General features: G+C 41.8%; 1 protein-coding gene across 1 annotated transcript in view; it reads left to right on the top strand.

Annotated features, from left to right (window-relative positions):
• Nucleotides 1-14,373, top strand: part of LOC146453120 (CCR4-NOT transcription complex subunit 1-like) — a 45,684-nt gene that overhangs the window by 29,777 nt on the left and 1,534 nt on the right. Inside the window, exons 37-56 of the mRNA XM_085097030.1 lie at nt 337-477; nt 857-961; nt 1,605-1,745; nt 2,272-2,457; nt 3,306-3,454; nt 3,646-3,754; nt 3,988-4,083; nt 4,193-4,257; nt 4,948-5,140; nt 6,398-6,490; nt 6,578-6,682; nt 7,227-7,358; nt 8,045-8,208; nt 9,940-10,057; nt 10,626-10,727; nt 10,816-10,989; nt 11,287-11,370; nt 11,578-11,646; nt 12,583-12,763; nt 13,476-13,608. Of these exons, the coding sequence (XP_084953156.1) occupies nt 337-477; nt 857-961; nt 1,605-1,745; nt 2,272-2,457; nt 3,306-3,454; nt 3,646-3,754; nt 3,988-4,083; nt 4,193-4,257; nt 4,948-5,140; nt 6,398-6,490; nt 6,578-6,682; nt 7,227-7,358; nt 8,045-8,208; nt 9,940-10,057; nt 10,626-10,727; nt 10,816-10,989; nt 11,287-11,370; nt 11,578-11,646; nt 12,583-12,763; nt 13,476-13,608 (2,540 nt within the window). The remainder of the gene's footprint in view (nt 1-336; nt 478-856; nt 962-1,604; nt 1,746-2,271; nt 2,458-3,305; nt 3,455-3,645; nt 3,755-3,987; nt 4,084-4,192; nt 4,258-4,947; nt 5,141-6,397; nt 6,491-6,577; nt 6,683-7,226; nt 7,359-8,044; nt 8,209-9,939; nt 10,058-10,625; nt 10,728-10,815; nt 10,990-11,286; nt 11,371-11,577; nt 11,647-12,582; nt 12,764-13,475; nt 13,609-14,373) is intronic.

The raw sequence follows: 14,373 nt of genomic DNA, 5'->3' as shown, positions 1-14,373 counted from the left end.
CATTTTAACCTGCAGTGGATTCATTTTTTAAACCTACAACATATGTTGTCGTAACAATATATTGTAAGACTTACGTTTTGTTTTGATAAGGTAATTAATTAGGCCACCGCAAAGAGATTCGAGTGCTGACATTTCGAGCGTTACCCCTTTCGTCAGAGCGAGTCCAGAGCTCGAAACGTCAGCACATGAATCTCTTTACAGTCGGGTGGCCAAATTACGCGAACAACTCTGTTGATAAAAATTCGTTTCCACTCTCCACCGACACACCCGGCCACAGTTTCTTTAGAAACTAACCCGCACGGTAATCTGACTCCTTACCCGGCAATTTGATTTCAGGGTGCAAATCAGCAGCAAAAAGACATGATTGAACAAGCTGCATCAGTTATTAGTGAGGATAATACAGAGCTGGCCTGTGCATTTATTCAGAAGACTGCTGTGGAGAAGGCGCTGCCAGAGATGGACAAACGGCTAACTACGGTAACAGCTGATCTTCTTCTTTTAAATGTAGTTTAAGGCTGTTATACAAGAGAATACTGTGTTTGCGCATTAAAAAAGTGTGCTCTTTACCTTTCGAATCAGTTTCCTTCATGGGCAGTTTTAAACTAATTTCTTTCAATAGCGCACTTACAAAAAGTGATTCATTCATCAGTGTTTCACATTTCTACTTCGGCTTGTAGAATTTTTAAATTTTTTTTTTTTCTTACATAAAAAGCAGGTGTTTGACATCGGCTTCACAATGTTGTGCTATGTTGAATAAGAAGAAGCAGAATGGCTTTCCATCAAAGATTTGCCTTGATGTAATGTTCTAGTACCAGTTAGCATGTACAGATGTCACTTAGCACTAATGTGTTTGCAGGAGTTTGATGTTCGTCGTCATGCCCGCAGTGAGGGCCGGCGGTACTGTGATCCAGTGGTGTTGACCTACCAAGCAGAGCGCATGCCTGAACAGATCCGGCTTAAGGTGAATGCGACGCGTATAAAATTGGGCATTTTCACAACAGTGTCATTTACTACAACTACCAGAATCCCTCGGTTTGTTGTTTTCTCTTTCATATTAGGGATAATGTTATCTAAACCTCACTGGGATTACGAATTTTAAATAAGAAAGGAAAAGCGAAGAGGATTCTGGTAGTTGGAGTAAAATAAATAACGTCATCGTGAAAATCGCCTATTGTAGAATGACTGTATATGTGATGGTGTGCATAGTAAATAAATAAATAACGATATCTTCAAAAACTGACAAATCAACCAAAGCATGTTTCAGATCAACCTCAAGGGTACTACTTTTGGTATTCCAAGCTGAAGTGATTTTTGAAAACTGTATTCTACGAGCAACTTAGCGTCGGGTATTTTAAAAAAGATTTCAGAGAAAATGGTCCGATTTTTGGAGACGAATGATGAAAGTCGGAAATTTCAAAAGAGCAAGGAAGAAAAACTCGATGGTCGTAAACTCACAACTCACACACACACACACACACACACACACACACACAAAAAGGAAAAACAGTATTATTGTATTTTCTAACTTTGCCATTTAAGCAGAATTCTATCTCTTCTTTTTGGATTAAATCATGGTCCGTTGTAACTGTTGTCATTATTTCCAGGTTGGTGGAGTAAACGCCAGTCAGACAGCTGTTTACGAAGAGTTTGCTCGCAGTACACCCGGATTCCAACCCCCAACCGCTGGGGAGGCAATCACCACCCCACCCCTGCCAAAACCGATCGGAATACTGGGTAATGCTGAGGTGAGTTATTGAAAATAACGGGGGTAACCTGGGGAGGTGCTTTTGGGCAAATGTACACCATTTTTTGTTGCAAGGTTCACGTTAGTATAGTAGTACAATCTGTCATCTGACTGAAATTCTCATTTTTAAGAATTACGAATGAAATGCAAACAGTCGTCGTTTTTACTCTCAGATCCTGCGCGTGATTGGAAATGAATAATTATGCATTCTGCTCGTTGCTTGCTTGATCCAACGCGCGCTATGAGAAAGACAACAATGAGAATGCCGTTTTCGTTAGTTTTTGTTTGTATATCTTTAGGGTTTTATCCACAGACTCCACTAGAACTGCTTCGCACAGTACAGAACAGTAAGAGGAAAGTAATTCTCAGTAGCTTTCAATTGAATGGACACACTGTAGGGTTTTGTCTGCATTCCCATAAAAAAGTTAAACTCAGTGATTTCTTCTAAAAGAAAATGCTTGTGATATTTTCCATCCACCGTCGGAAATACCCCTTAAGCTAATGAAGCGTTGTCTCTTTTAACCAAGGCCTTTATGCCAGAGGAAGTGGTGCAGATCCTGAGCAAGTGTGCAGCGGAGATCGAGCAGCATCTTCACGCCATTATCGCTCCACCCACCAATCAGCATGTGGTTACCATACACAGCCTGCTGGACGCTGTAGTGCAGGCTCGAATAGCAAGAGACAACATGGCTGCACTGAGGCTTCTACATAAGGTCGGTACTCGCAGTAAAAAGAAATTTAATTTAATAAATTTGTAAAATTGTATAGCGCATAATTCCTTGACGAGGTGATCAAATGCGCTTTACAGTATGGAGACGCTATCCAGATCGAGTTGGAATTGAAAATGGTGGTCTTTGAGGGAAAGGGAAAACCGGAGTACCCGGAGAAAAACCTTTCGGACCAAAGACGAGATGCAACAACAAACTCGACTCACATATGACGCTGAGTCCAGGATATCGAGCCCGGGCCACATTGGTGGGAGGCGAGTGCTCTTACCACTGCGCCATACATACGCATCCTCAGTTTGTCAGTCGAACAGACGGCAGATTGGTGCATTGGTTAACTGATAAAAGAGATCATATGAATCAGTCGTATTTTCAATTTTTCGCTGAAGTTTAATTTCTTTTGTCCATTTTATTTTAGACGCATGTACACGTTTATGAGGAAATGTGTAATTAGCTCAGTTTCGTTCATTCATAGCAACACATTTATATATAGAAGAAAAGATTCTCGCAGTTATCTACACAACCAGACTGTTGCGAAAAAAACCTGAAAAAAATTAATTCTTGAACGGGATTCGAACCCATGACCTCTGCGATGCCGGTGCAGTGCTCTACCAACTGAGCTATCAAACCAACTAGGAGCTGGTCATATTGTGAGTTCGTAATATACCGGTGAAGAATAAATGAACATGAATATGTATGAAACACCTGCTTTCATCCACTGTGCCTAAACATATTTCATAACAAATTCATAACTTTGCAGTGGTTCATTTTGCACTAAGGTCGCGTGAGTTTGTGCTTGTAACAGTTCATTATTGTGATGTTTCTTTGCCTCTTAGGCTGTGGAAGGTCTCCTTGAGGGTGTTGGCCCCTTAGCAAATGATGCTGAGCTCTCCTTAAGATATCGTGACTGTCACCTGATAGTACTAAGAGGACTCCAGGACCCGCGCGGTTATGGACCCATGTGGACAGCCAGACACGTGACCAAGTTAGTATCAAGAGAATGAATGAGTTTTGGAAATCGCCCCAATATTTTTGGCCAGGATTGTAGATTTCCTTCACATATGGGTCGTTGTCGCTCGCCTGCTATCGTTACTCTATTGTATTACTTCTCTAGCCCGTGTTTCCTAAACTCTTTTCTTTTTAGTTCGCTGATATCATTTCCGTTCCTCTCTCTAGGTTTGTTTGTGACTGTCCTCCTGAGCTGAAGTTTAACGTGGATGCCATCGATATTCTGATCCGCAGTCATCTGCTGAACATGAGAGAGTTTGATCTTCACCTTGTGCAGGTGTGATACTCAGGAACCGTTTGTCATAGTTAACCAAGGGTCCATTCTTTTGGAAATATTTGGCTTATTCTCTCTGAACCCGAAAGCAAACTCTGTGGATGAGATCCATGGCTTATCCCTTGTAGTTTATTTCCTCCATTTTGGAGTTTTTGTACCTTATTGCTTTCTCACTGAAAAGTAGTGTACACAGCAAGTCTTAGCGATATGTTCATGCTACTTTGTTTTGTTTCCAGTGCATCGACAATGGTCACAATCTTCAATCGCTGCACTTTGCTATTCAACTTGCCAAGTATGTGTCAGATGAAAAGCACAGTCCACATGTCACTGAGGTAAGAAGCTGCTTTACAAAGAAGGCTATCACAACAGTGTATTTATCTGGCTATACAGATGTTCTTGTCTTTTCTTTAATTATTACTGAAGTAGGCTTTTTTTCCATAGAACGACCTTTATCACACTATTGAAGCTCTGACGAGGATAGCTCACAGTAGACAGAATTCTGAAGGGTGAGTAATGTTATTTGACATTAGCTTCTGTGTTCCTTCACTGAAGTGCTTTCCTCGGTTTGGTGCGTGATAAAATGGTTATTATGCTGTACAAGGTGATTCTAAGTTTTGAGTCTGTGGACGAAATCGTAAAGTGTGACCATTCAAATGAAAAGCTGCTGAGCAGGGGAGCAGGGATGGCGCAGTTGTGAGAGCACTCACCTCCCACCAATGTGGCCCGGGTTCGAATCCCGGACTCGGTGTCATATGTGGGTTGAGTTTGTAGTTGGTTCTCGTCTTTGCTCCGAGAGATTTTTCTCCGGGTACTCCGGTTTTCCCCTCTCGTCAAAAACCAACACTTCTAAATTCCAATTCGATCTGGAAAGTGTCCCCAATTAGTGCTCCGCGCTAAATACATTGACACTTAAATAAAGTGATTTTTAATACTTTCCTCTGCTGTTGTTAATTTTGCAGTACAAGGTCACACGAAATTCTTACGTATCACGATCGCACGATATTTGTTGTGTAGGGACGACGACTATTGCGTGCAGTGACCATATGTGGACAATGTTACAATTTGTTAAACAATAATAATAAGAATAGTTAATTTCTTTTGTCTTATTCCCCTCAGCCTCGGAGCTAAGTTAGAATTTTAGTATATCACGTCAAGGTTCTGAAAATTCATAACTGTTGTTTTATTTTAATCTGCAGATTGTCATCCTTCCTTGAAGGCTCCCACAATGGACCTTTATCATCCCAAGTTGTCGGCGGTGGCAGCAGCCATCATGAGATGGGCGATAACAAGGCTCCTGGAGGTCCCACATCTCTGACCTCTACTGTGTCCTCTGCTGGAGTGTCCGGCACATTCCATGGCTACGAGGATCCACCTGGTCTGCACGAGAAGGTACCACGAATGTTTTCCATGTTGAGAGGAATTCGTTATAAGACGCAGTGTTCCAGTTGTTAAGTTTCAAAGACAGGGTGTCAATGAAGAATTTTCGAGGGGTCAATAGCTCTGATTTTCTCCAAAACTTTTAAAGTTTATCATTCAATTTGTCGAGTCAAGAAGACAGCCTTTTCAGGATTTTGACCTCAGACCCTCTTATCTGGAACACTGAGACGTTATAGAGTATTTAGCGGTTGATCACTTTTAGTCCGTAAAGGGAATGATAGCCTGTTCACAGTCCCCTATTTTTCCGTGGGATTTTCGAGACTTGTACGCTTCGATCGAACTCTCGCCATCTTAGTTTGTAAAGGCGAGTGCAACCTGGGGAGAGTCCCTAAACTACCGAGAGGGGCCCTAGTGAGGGTACGTTGCGCTTCTCCACTCCCGCTCCCCTCGGTAGTTTAGACACTCTCCCCAGGTTGCCGTTGTCGTTAAAAACCAAGATGACGGGAGTTCGATCGAAGCGTACGAGTCTCGAAAGTCCCACGGAAAAATAGGGGACTGTGAACAGTCTAAGGGAATGACAAATCATGATTACTAGGATAACAGTCGTTCCATGCATAAGCGGGGCAAAAAAACGAGATCCCACTCTCTCAACGCCAGGAACAGGCTATCTTTGCATCAGAAATAGTCTTCACAGAGCAAACAAATGTTGCACAGAAAAAGGGCACATTTGGAAATTCCAGTGTTACGTGAATTTTTTTTCCGGGGAAGGGGGAATATCTCGATTTTCCTTTTCTTGCGTTTAGCAATAACATTACACCGAAATTCAATCCCTAAAAGGATGCAATTGTCTCTACTGTGGATAAACTGAAAACGTTCCCAAAAGGATGTAACTCTGTTTATGTTAAGAAAACCGTTTTCCGTTCATTTTGCTGTCGAGAGCAGAATTAAAAAAAATACTATCGCTAGTTCTTTCCAAGAACAGGAATACGCCCCAAACGTACATGATTTAAGAAATGGCCTTAAAGGAAATCGCTATTGGAATAGAGAAGCACAGAGTAGAGATGGCTAATAAAAAAAAACAGTGTATTTTTCGCACAGGTCCGCATGTGGTCTTCTAACGAAAGTCTGGGGCGTGCAGGGAAACGGGCGTTTGCGAATTGCGCGCGTGGATCCACGCTTTGGCCGTTGGCGAATTCGTGGTTTTGTCGATTCGCGTCCCCCTCCTAAAAAATGACTGTTTTTCATTCTAATCATGGGCTTGTGTTTAAGGTTGAGTACTTGTTGAGAGAATGGGTTCGCCTCTGCCATCAGCCCGGAGCAGGGAAAGAAAGCGAGAAGGCCTTTTCTACGTTTGTAGCTCTGGTAAGAAACTCTTTCTTTCTGTAATCTCTTTGTACACTACACATACAGGTGATGAGATGTTCTATTTTCCTTTTGTGTACATTTCAGTTACACCAGCAGGGAATTCTTCGAACGGATGATCTGATCACGAGGTTCTTTCGCATCAGTACTGAACTGTGCGTGGAGGTCAGCTACAGAGCGCTAGGAGATCATGTAAGTTTATAGATCTTGTTTGATGATATATGCCGTGTTGGGAGTGTATCCACCTTCCCTTTCAGTTTGCTACCAATGTAGATGGAGGTAAAAGGCGACAATCCGGGAGAGAAGGGTGGCGGCAACAGGGAGTCCCCCTTCCCCCCCGGAACCAGAAGCTACCAGTTCATGGAAAGAGGGAAACTCCCGTGGCGATTGTTTAAGTAAAATGGGAGGGGGTGCGATTTCCCGCTGTGTAACCGCTGGCCAGACAGAAAGTCGTTTCTTCAAGTCCTTTGTTCCCCTCCCCTGGAACCAACTGTGTATCAACTGACCAAAAAGGCGTTTTTTCGAGTCCTGGCGTAAGTTTCCTAAAACGTCTCGAAAATGTTTACGTGTACGGTGTCATCATTAACACAAATTTTTACTTTAAATGTATTTGAAAGCTAACCGTTAAAAATTTTATAATGTAAGAAATATTAGGCTTGTTTGAACTCAAAGCCACCACCAGTGGATACAAAAGTAAATTCTTCTCCTTAGTTTTCTGGTGTTTTCTTTCTTTCAGCCTAACAGCCCCACCATGGCGCGCGCCAAGTGTTATAACACGCTGGATGCCTACTGCCGCTTGATAGCGCTGCTCGTGCGTCACTCTGGAGATGCCTCTAATAACGTGACCAAGATTAATCTGCTTAGCAGGGTAAGAGTTTGTTTTGTTCAATAGGAGAGCTGGTATGACCAGTACTTGCCTCTGATGCTGTTTATTGTGCTGTGAAAGGTGCTTCTAACTTATTACTCTGTGGACAAAAACCTGAAGTGTGACCATTCAAATGAAGACTACTGAGCAGTACTTTCCTGTGGTGCTGTTTATTATGCTGTACAAGGTGGTTCTCACTTTTGACTCTGTTTATGAAATCCTTAACTGGGACCATTCAAATGATCGCTACTAAGTAGTGCTCTCCTGTGCTGTTGTTTATTACACTTTGCAAGTTATTTAACTGGGTCTGTGGATGAATTCCTACCTTCAAACCATTCAAATGATCGCTAGGCTACTGAGCAGTGCTCTCCTATGGTGTATTTTTATTACGCTTTGCAGGTTTGTTTTAGCCGAGTCCATGGATGAAATCCTACCGTGAACTATTGAAATGAAAGTTAGTGTTGAGCGCTATCCTTGGTGTCCTTTATTGGGCCGTGGACGACGTTTTCGGGTCTGTGATGAAATCCTAAATTGTGACGTTACATTACAAATGAAAACTCTTCAGCAACGACCTGTATGTTCGTGTTGTCCTGTTTGTGTTCAATAGTTTACAAAGTGAAAGTTTAGATTTTACCAGAAAGGAAGCGACCACCCGACTGACCCAAAGTGTTGCTTGTTTCTCATGACAGGTGCTTGGTACAGTGGCCACAGTACTGTTCCAGGATCATGAAGGTCGTCACACAGAATTTCAGCAGCTTCCTTATCACCGAATATTCATCATGCTACTGGTTGAACTCAACCAACCTGAACCGATCCTAGAGGCCATCAACTTCCAGGTGTTACAAACATTTAGGTGAGAGAGGAGGAATTTATATCTTGTTACCGTGACGTGTCTCGTTTAAGGACGTTCGCGCTAATTGTTTATGCGCATCTTTAGTGCGCAAGTAACGCACACGCCACGCAATGTCACGCGCAATTCATGGTTGACGATACACGGAGGTAAACACACATGTCAGCCGATGTGAGAGCATTAAAAAGGGGAAAAGGGGAAAATTCATTTCCGTTGCACAGTTTTAAAAACGAAAACTCGACGTGAAACGATTAGACGGGTTAAGGTTGCATCAAAAAGTTTAAGAAAAGGCGTTGATACGGTCCTGCGGCTATTTCGCACCAAGAGATTTATATTTACTTGACTCTCGATAGAACAAAATGATTGAAATGCAATACTTTATGTAGTCTATTCGTCAAACGAAGTCACCTTTAAGCTTTTTTTTAAGTTTTGATAGTAAACGAGAAAGTCTTACCTTACAAGAGAGCAATTTTATTGATCATCAATCCCGTGTACAATCAATCTCCACATACCCATTCTAGGTAAATAAATAAGCTTACTTCTCACATTTTCGCCTCGCTAACAGCTATAGATGCATTTTCTTGGCATTGGCTAAACAGCTGTATATGTTTTGAAGGTAGAATAACAGTAAACAGCTAAACGATCAGAGTTTTGACAGCACACTCGAACGAAAACATTGACTCGAGCAATCATCGTGAGCTGTGCATGATGGGATAGATATCCCCGTTTAGGTTCCAGTGCTTTTCTGACCTGTCACGCAAAAACGTGACTTTGGAATCTGTCACCACAGCGGCTAGCTTGTCTTCATTATAACTGTCTTAGATGTCTGGTGACCCCCACTTTTTTTTCAATTGATCACTTTCTTTATCGATTGTCTACGTTTAAGAGAAAAATGAAAAAAATCTATGGGGCAGAAGTTTGATTATTTTCTATTTTTCTGTCCACGCGCCATCGAATTACACTCTTTTTTGTCTGTGTGACGATCGCGAATGTCCTCTTTGAGGGCTACATTTAATTACAAGGATGACACCAGTTGGACTAATTTACGAAACATATACGCTTAGATAAAATTTGACTAAAATAGTTTGTCTCCAGTTACTCATCTTGAATATTTTAAACTTAAAACTGTGGAGATCATTTTGAGTTACGAAAGCCCAACTTTTCAAAATCAGGGTATTTTTCCAGCGCTGTATCTCTGAAACGAAGTCGGTGACCCCCAATTTTTTTTGCATTTCTGACATCAATAACTTATTAGCTGACCATACCTAAAGTATGAAAAAAATCTGTGGGGCAGAACTTTTTCGCGCGAACGTCCTTAAATGGAGCAAACTATACAAAGCACTGCTTCCGGTTGTTAGCCAAGCTGATGAGAAGTAGTCAGGGCTAACACGACTTTGATGTAAAAAAATGTTCTTCGCTTTTTTATTTAATGAGACAAATAACGTTAGACAAATTAGACGAGTTGGAATAATTGCTTTGTAATTTCAAAGAAAATGAATTCACTTTTAAGCAACGGTTATCACCGCGGGTCTTGTGGCAAATTTCAAGCAAATTGTCTCTAAATGCGTTACAAATCATATTACATGAAACATTGCAACATGCAACACAGCGCGATGCCAGAAATTGCAATGACTTTGAAAGTTAGAAATCTGTTCGACTCATTACAACCCTTGTAGTACCTTGCCTCGCATTCTGCTAACTTCTGTTATTCTGAATGATTGATTTTGTTCTCAGCACTGTGTTCCATGCCCTCCGGCCTTCCCGGGCACCAGGGTTCGCGTACGCCTGGCTCGAGCTGATTTCTCACCGTCTGCTTATGTCCAAGCTCCTCCTCAACACACCACAACAGAAGGTAACTGTGTAATTGCGAAAAGTGTGTTCACCTTTTGTAGTTTAAGTCATTAAACATCAAAATGGGATTAAAATGTCCAGTTTATGGCCCCCCTGAAAAGCTCATGTACTATGCTGTCAACTTGTACTCATTAGGGAGCTTTAGCAACGCGAAGGCAACGGCAACGAGAACGTCCAGAAAGCAATAGGCTTAATAACCAAAACAACAACACTGCACGCGCATTACACTTTCTGGTACATTTCTTTGCCGTCACTGCACGACTAGGACGTGAAATTTCTTGATGGGACGTTTTATGGAGGACGTAAACACACAACGACGAATTTTTCTTTCTCTTTCTAAACTCGGGTGCGGTCTCCAAGAATTCAACTCCAGGAAACTTCACCTACATTTGACATTTAAAGCGAGTTGGAATAATCGCGACGACGTTTAAAAAACACGCATTCGTTTTAATAGGGGCGTTTTCGCTGCCGTCGCCGTCGTCGTTGCTGAAGCTCTCTAACAAAGTTGTCTATCCGTGTGGGGTGGTAAGAGCCTAGACTAACGCTTTGTTATGGTGTTGTTTCTCCAGGGTTGGGTGTTGTTCCAGCAGTTGTTAATTGACCTGTTTAAGTTTTTGGCGCCATTCTTGAGGAACGCCGAGCTGGCTAAACAGACACACTTGCTTTACAAGGTAAGGAGCACTTGGATTGTATTTCTGTCACAGCTATTTTCCTCGTTCCAAACTTGTTTAATCTTTCATTATTGGTTATTTTTCCCAGGGTACACTGCGCGTGTTACTGGTTCTTCTCCATGACTTCCCGGAGTTCCTCTGTGATTACCACTTCAGTTTCTGTGACGTCATTCCTCCTAATTGCATCCAGATGAGGAATCTTATCCTCAGTGCATTCCCGCGCAACATGAGGCTTCCAGACCCCTTCACGCCTAACTTGAAGGTATGGTTCCGAAGCTGATACCTACAAGGTGTTAGTAGAGTAAGCGTGGAAGTTTTGTAACACGCTTGTTGGTGTACTACAAGCAATTATCATTCCACGTCTCGTTTGGGAGTATAGATTGCGTGACGAACCAAAAGAGCGCCCGCGAGGGAGGCTATGTCGGGTGAAAATCGCTGTATCATGAAGCCCGTTTAGAATGAAGTGAAAATCTAAGTTTTTTTTTAAGCAATTGTGAGCAAAATGTTTCAAGAAGAGCAGCCGAACTGCTTTCTCAATGTATTTGTTTTTCCAACACAGGTTGATTTGTTGACCGACATTGCTCATTCACCTCGCATCCTGACCAACTTTGCGTCGGCTATCCAACCTGCTAGCTTCAAAAAGGTAAAGTGATTTTATCATTACTATCTGGCACACAGTTTGTAGGTTCGATTACCAGCCGCTGTTCGGGATAAATGAACCCACGCTCAACCACGCTCTTCTCGGGGAGGAAAGCCGGACCCGAGGGGGCGGCGGAAACCGAGCCTAGTCAGTTTGTGAGTATAGCGTAACGCGTTCAGTTGACTACAATCGTTGTTATTTATTTTACAGGATCTGGACTCGTATCTTAAGACTCGAGCTCCGGTGACATTCCTGACAGAGCTGAGGACACATTTACAGGTGAATTAATAACTGTTCTTTCATCATCCATACATAAGGTCTTACCATAACTTTCTGCGTATTGCTTCGAGAAGTCACACGGTAGTGATTTATCCGGGGATAGGTATGTTTAACCCTTTAAGCCCTAACAGTGATCAGCATCAAGTTTCTCCTTGTAATATCATGCTTATTCAACCCCTGAGGTCATGAGAATTAAGGGTGTGATCACCCAAGGTGAATTTTCGTGATATTTGGATAACTTCTCTCCAGTACTTTTATAAGAAAAGTATGGGGACAAGATAGGAGAATTTGTTCGTTTATATTAGGGGTTAAAGGGTTAAGGCAAATACGGAAACTTCCTTGCCAGACTGGCAAACGTATTACCTTGTGGCAGTGAACCGTTTTTCTTCAGTTCCTTGTTACGAGAAACTTTCGAGACATCAACTTTTCGCGTTTGTTTGATCAAGAAAATTGGATGACGCGTGAACAGGAAGTTCTCGAGAATAGGACCTTCACTAAAATCACGGGGCAAAATGCCGCAAAAATTCATAGTAATTAAGATCACGGAATACGTGTGAGTGGAAGTTTATAGGTCGCGTGATGCCCTAACCCAGTTGTGTGTGTCTTTGTACCAGGCTGGTGTCGACTGGAGGGCTTATATTAGGGGGTGGGGGGGGGGGGGTGAAAAATCCTGAAAACAAAACAAAACAAACAAACAAACAAATAAATTGTTTGCACTCTCTCACACACACACACAAATTATCAGTAGGAAGATGCAGCCGGAAAAAATTGTTTGCGTAGACGGCGACACAGAAAAAAATTTTTTTGGCTTGAAAAAAAAATTAATCCCCCGCCCCCGTCCAAAAAAATAATGGTCTGTCCCTTGTAACCGATGGTTTAGAAACGTGCTGGGGTGTTCTGTTTTCACCTGTTGTCTTTTGCTTTCTGTGTTATCAGGTATCTAATGAGCCAGGCACACGGTATAATGTGCCTCTGATGAATGCGTTGGTCCTATACGTTGGTACCCAGGCCATCACCTACATACACAGTAAAAGCGGAACCCCCTCCATGTCCACCATCACTCATTCGTCGCACATGGATATCTTTCAGAATTTAGCCGTGGATCTGGATACGGAAGGTACAGATTAACAAACAGAACCTGGGATGGGGGGATTTTAGCCCGTGTCACTAGCCCTGTTACTGTCTTTCAAACATTTTAATTAAGGTTGTTGTTTTTTCGCCAATGACGTCAGGTGATAATAGGACTGAGTGTAGTCCGACTCGATCTGTAATCATACGATTGTTTAATAAAATTACGAGATCGTCCAATTTGTTTAATCACTTGTATGATTGCAGACCGAATCGGACGCCACAAATTCCTGTTACCAATTTCCGAGAAGAAATTGATGTGACAAAAAAATTCCTTCAGACATAAGGGCGGAAGAAATTCTTCGTTTTCACAAAGAAAACGTTGTGAGTTACCGTTGTTATAGAAACTGTAATCTTAATTGTGATTGGTAGATTTAGTGCAGAGTTAATGTGATTGGCTCATCGAACTGTCCGAGTACATTATCCGATTACAGTCAACTGTCCTATTATCGCTTTGCAGCATAATTTAGTGCAAAATAGAGCAGTTTTTGAGCCAGTCACATTCAAGGAAATTGTAATGGTTATGATTAAGCTAGACACATTAGCTCGTTGTGTAAGCTCGACCCAGACACTTCATCGTTAATTACCACCACATTTATGATCCAAAGACAGTGACTCCAGCAGAGGGCGTTTTGAGAACTACTCATATCCTAACGATAAATCTAAAATGTTTTCGGGTATTTTCTTTTTCCACTTTGCAGGTCGATACCTGTTCTTGAACGCCATTGCAAACCAGTTACGCTACCCTAACAGCCACACGCACTACTTCAGCTGTGTTCTCTTGTACCTGTTTGCTGAGGCTAACACAGAAGCCATTCAAGAACAGATCACAAGGTAGGTTTGTTTACATAAATTGACGGCTCTCGTTCCGTTTGTTTTTACTTAGTGGAGTACACCTCATGAAGTTTAGGCGAAAATTCGCACTGATAACGCACGGGTAGGAACGAGTATGTTTTCCAAACATTTATTCCAATCATATTTCACTTGAGAGCCAAAGTTTGCATAAGAGGCATGTTTTATTTTGTTTTTGTTGTTTTGTTTGTTTGTTTGTTTGTTTTTTTTTGCGATATCAGGTACGACAACATCAATAAAGATATATTTTGTAGTTAGATTTAGAGGAACTGCTATTCGTGGCGGGTGCAGCATCGATCGATCGATCAATCAAATCAATCAAATCAGTCGATCAATCAATCAATTAAATCAGTCAATCAAATCAGTCAATCAATCAAGAAAATCAGTCGGTCAGTCAATCAAACCAATCAATCACCAAAAGGGGAAAACAATTATTACAGAAACGAGTGCCTGTTGTTTAGTGGTTTACCGCTTTGATGCTTTTGTAACAGGGCTTCCGACCACGGTGAGTCGGAAAGGTTGTGGATTTCACTCCATTCAAGGACTCAAGATGTTTTCTTGTAGCCCCGCGCTCGTGACAAAAACATGATACAGTTTATGTACTTTATGAATTAAACTTTATCACTGCACTTTCGACATTACTGACCCTAGGTTTTCCGACGATCTTTGACGGGCCATGGGTTCGCCTCGGATTTTTTCAATTCAAGTACCATGTTTTTTGAGAAACTGAATGCAATTTGCTTATCT

The sequence above is a fragment of the Pavona decussata genome, unplaced genomic scaffold (genome assembly GCF_977016875.1).
Source record: "Pavona decussata unplaced genomic scaffold, jaPavDecu1.1 SCAFFOLD_353, whole genome shotgun sequence".
Classification (NCBI taxonomy): Eukaryota; Metazoa; Cnidaria; class Anthozoa; order Scleractinia; family Agariciidae; genus Pavona; species Pavona decussata.
Note: the sequence above shows the minus strand (reverse complement) of the source record. Positions and strands in the feature narration are given on the sequence as shown.